This window comes from Stegastes partitus, unplaced genomic scaffold (genome assembly GCF_000690725.1).
Source record: "Stegastes partitus isolate 25-593 unplaced genomic scaffold, Stegastes_partitus-1.0.2 Scaffold2638, whole genome shotgun sequence".
Lineage (NCBI taxonomy): Eukaryota > Metazoa > Chordata > Actinopteri > Pomacentridae > Stegastes > Stegastes partitus.
Window position 1 is genome coordinate 13948 of NW_007580369.1, and position 4297 is coordinate 18244.

The following is a 4297-nucleotide window of genomic DNA, read 5'->3' on the forward strand; positions in this document are numbered from 1 at the left end:
ATATATATATATATAACCCTATATATAATTGAACTGTTATTTTACAGATTTTCCCTGTTTTATTCAATCACAGATAATAACTTATAAAACCACAGAGAAAATAAAGTTCTATGTTCACCATAAGAAAACAGATCAAACTGTAAATTAGGTCCACATCAAATAACTGTATTTTTACAAATATTATTTTGTTCTTGTACAACATTTCACCATAAAATAACACATATACTTTATTTAAATTAGTTATTCAACATATATTTGCTTTAACTTGAAAGATAATTGTGCATATTAAGGATTTTAAAATATTAATGACAAGAGCTACAGTTTTGTGAACTTACAGAAAGTAACTATGAAGACACAGAGAAAGGATGAATTTACATGCTGACTGTAAAATAAAACGAACTGGAATGAAACAGGCTGTCTGTGATTTGCTTTTAGGGTGAACATGTAAAATAAATCGTTAATAATTTAACGGAATAAGCAGGCTGACAGTTTCATCCACATTTGTTTAAGTCGATATAAAAACTACACCAACAACTTACGCTGTTGATCTTTTAGCTCCTCTGACCGGTTCTGAACCGGTTCTTGTGTCCAGACGTTGTTTCCTGGTTGTGTCTCAAAATTGTAGAAATCCTAAAACTGAAAACCTGCTTTTTCATTTAAAGCCGTCTCTTCATTGGTTCTGGAGTTCTTGTATATTTATGTTTTCTCACTGTGTCTTGACTTCAGTTTGTTCTGGACGGAGATGAAGCAGAACCAGCTTATGTGTGATTTAGTTGTTATGAAACTGCTCTGAGTTACTGACAAAGAAAAGCTTGTCAGTCACAAACACATGCTGTGGAAGAGAAACCACGTTTCTAAATGGGGTCAAATATAGTTTCAGGTTTACATTAACTTGCTTAGAAGGTCTCAGAACGGCAGTGAAAGCTAATTTATTTATTCTCCTCATTGAAACAGGTATTAAACACGTCCCTGATCAATAATCAGAGCGAACAGAAGGAGGGCTTCAGTCCTGTTTTCATTTATAGTTTTTATATTTTATATTAACATCTAAAGTTTCTGGTTCTGCTGTTCTCAGACAGTGTTTAAATGGACTCATGGTTCTGTTGGATTGTTCTTCACTTTATGTTACTGTGGTGAAGCAGGTTGTGTTCGTAATGAAGCAAAACGAGCAGAGCTTCATGCAAAAGTCCCATTTAATCAAATAATATGTGTAAAACAAAATATGTCATCTAACATATAATAACATATAGATCACATGTAATATAAAATAATATGATATAATGTAATATATATAACATATATCATATCATAAAGGTTTATTTAAACATCACTCCTCTGTTTCTCCTTTTCTACACTTTTCTGTTTCATTTTTTTTTCTTTTACTTTTCTTTGGCGAACTTTGTACTTTTTAAAATTATTATTATTATTTTAATTCTTCTCGTTTTACTCCTTTTCGCTCTTCTCTACTTTCTCCTCTGCCTGTTTTTTAACCACTGCTGTGTTTCTGCACCACAGCCGGCGCGTCGGTACCGGAGCCAGCCGTCGGGCTCCCTGCGGGTTTTATTGAGAAGCGCAGCCGGACTCGGCCGCCCTCTCCCGGCCAGCTTGACGCCGGCTGCCGCCTCTCTGCCTCCATTCATTTGGCTCCGTCGCATCCAGCGGCCCTCCCTCCGCCTCTCTCCGCCTGGAAACATGGCTGCTCCGGCGGTGCTGCTGAGGAGCTCCGGCCCGCCGCTCTGCCCGAGCTTCGCGGAGGTCTGCTCGTTCCTGGAGCGGTACGGACCGGCGCTGGACCTGCCCGAGATGACGTTCCCGCAGATGGAGCGCTATCTGCGGGACACGACGACAGGTGAGGCTCGGTTCGGTGCTGGTGTCGGTGCGACGCTGGAAGCTGCGACACTTGAAACCGGAGGAGAAGCGGGCCGAGGCTCCGCCATCACGGGGCCAGCAGCCCGGGCGGCCCGGCGGGCAGCACCGGAGCTCGGTGTCAGGACCCGGAGCTCCGGTGCTGGCCGCCACGCAGATCGCGGCCCGGGTCGGGGTCAGATCCCCCTGAACACGGCCGGGTTCCGTCCCAGTTAGTGCAGGAACATTCGGGCAGCTACCGCGAAGCTAATCGGGATTAGCTCGGTCCGGACCGGACTGCGGGGTACGGTTCGGGGCCCGGAGGGTTCGGCCTCCCGCCGGGTTCGGCCGGTACCAAGAGGAGGCTCGTCGGTTCTGCTGTCAGGCTGGTGCTGGTCCGGTAAACTGGACGGAGCCATGATGCAGCAGAGCCGAGCCGAGCCGCTAACCGGAGCCGACCAGCGGTGCTGCTCGGCGGCCTGAGGCCACCGGGCCGCAGCGGGGCCGGGCTCTGGGCTCTCCGTCCGGGTCTCCATCACCGGTTCGGTCCCTGGTTCCGAACTGAACCATGTTAGCTCCACTGGAGGCTGTTTTTTGGCTGTCAGATGTGCGCAGGCGCAGTAGGCATTAGCCGCTGGCTAACAGTTAGCTTGAAGGTTCCGTTAAGTTTGGGTTAAAGTGCTGCTCAGAGCCCGAACGGAACCGAACTTTAAGGTTCTTCACAACCACAAGGTTCGGAGCGGCATGTGTCAGTGTCAGCGGGTTAATGAACGAACAGCACCGTTGGTTCGGTTCCGGTCCAGTTCGCTAGCAAAGTTCCACACAAAACCCACAAAACAACCAAACGAACACACACAACGATGAGATCGGAACCAGATGAGTCAGTCGTAATAGCAGTTCAGATCCAGAACCCTCACAGACTGAAAACGACCAGAATCACACAGAACCATTCAGAACCACTGAGTTCTGACAGGAAGCATTAGTGCCTTTACAGCAGGCTGGTACCGGACCAGAACAGTGAGTCCTGTCAACAAGAAGGATGGAGGGTCTTTAGAGACATCAGCTGTGGTAGAAGTGGTTCTGGTTCTGGTTCTGATGCTGCTGTGTGTTTCAGTTCCTAAGCCTCTGGTGGAGCTCCACGTCAAGCTGCTCAGGAAGCTGGGGAGGTCCGTGACCACCGACCGCTGGGAGAAATACCTGGCCAAGGTGAGCGCCGCCGGTTCCGACCCGTTTCAGCCGTAGAGCCGTTTGTAGAGAAAAGCTGAGTGTGACGGTTCTGCTGCAGGTGTGTCAGGAGCTGAACAGTACCTGGGCCTGGGAGCTGGAGCAGAAGGGCTACCAGGAGATGTCCATGGAGTGCAAGTCCAGCATCCTGAAGGTACGGTCCAGTCTGGTACGGGTCAGTCCACATGACACCAAACACATCTGAACAGACCTCCAGAACCTCCTCAGAACATCTGGTTCTGTATCTGCAGAACCTTTATCTGCTGACCAGAGTTCTACCTTCAGACGGTGAATGTTCCAGAGGTCCACAGAGGAGGGTCCAGATTGATCATGAACCCGAACCCTGAGCCTCAGAACTTCATCAGTACAGCAGATAGACACATGACATTTAGGAGGAAGAACACATCTGGGTTCTGCTGGAACCTGACACCAGATCAGTTCTACACCCATCCAGGTGTCTCAGTCTGAACACTGGACCTGGTTTTAGATGATTTTAGTGAATCCTGTCTCCAGATGGTTCTGGTAGGTTCTGGAGATAAACGGTCCTTCCATTGTCTAGAACTGGTTCTGACCAACCACCATCACACACGCTGACATGAGCCTAGAACGTTTACCCAGAATGCACTGTGGTTCTGTGGCGACTGACCAGAACCTCTCTCCTTCAGTATCTCTGCGAGTGTCAGTTTGACGACAACCTGAAGTTCAAGATGGTGGTGAACGACGAGGACCCGGAGAAGATGCGTCTGCAGCCCATCGGTCGGGACCGGCAGGGCCTGATGTACTGGCTGCAGCTGGACCAGGAGCAGAACATCCGGCTGTACACGGAGGAGCAGGACGACCTGGACGGGTCCACCTGGAAGTGCATCGTCAGGTAGAGCTGCTCTGATCAGCTGATCCGTTTGTGAACTGAGGCTGCCGGGACAGAACCGTGTTTCAGTCCAGTGACATGAAGAAGAACCGTTCAAACCAGGAGCGTAGAGGGCAGAACCTCTTCTAACTGGTTTGAGGTTCTGAGTCGATTTAACACAATCAGTTTTAACGAAGCACAAATAACGAGTCACTGATCAGGATGACCGGGTCACTGTCAGCCGGGTTCAGGTCAGCAGAACATCACGACACCGTGTCCTAGAAACATGACGAGAAACTTCTCCAGAACGTAGAACCGCTCAAAGTCTGTCCAATGTCTTTAAACTCACCCAGAACCATTCAGACCGGGTCAGATGCACCC

At 48.5% G+C, this 4297-nt stretch overlaps 1 protein-coding gene across 4 annotated transcripts in view; it reads left to right on the plus strand.

Moving 5' to 3' along the window:
- The first annotated feature begins 1265 nt into the window (after window positions 1–1265).
- Window positions 1266–4297, plus strand: part of rsf1a (remodeling and spacing factor 1a) — a 19850-nt gene continuing 16818 nt past the window's right edge. For all 4 annotated transcript variants that reach the window (XR_521216.1, XM_008305811.1, XM_008305813.1 and 1 more), the window contains exons 1-4: window positions 1266–1849; window positions 2960–3051; window positions 3131–3223; window positions 3735–3940. Coding sequence is in view for 3 of the 4 variants with exons in the window: in XM_008305811.1 (XP_008304033.1) it covers window positions 1693–1849; window positions 2960–3051; window positions 3131–3223; window positions 3735–3940 (548 nt within the window). In the remaining variant the exon portion in view is untranslated. The remainder of the gene's footprint in view (window positions 1850–2959; window positions 3052–3130; window positions 3224–3734; window positions 3941–4297) is intronic.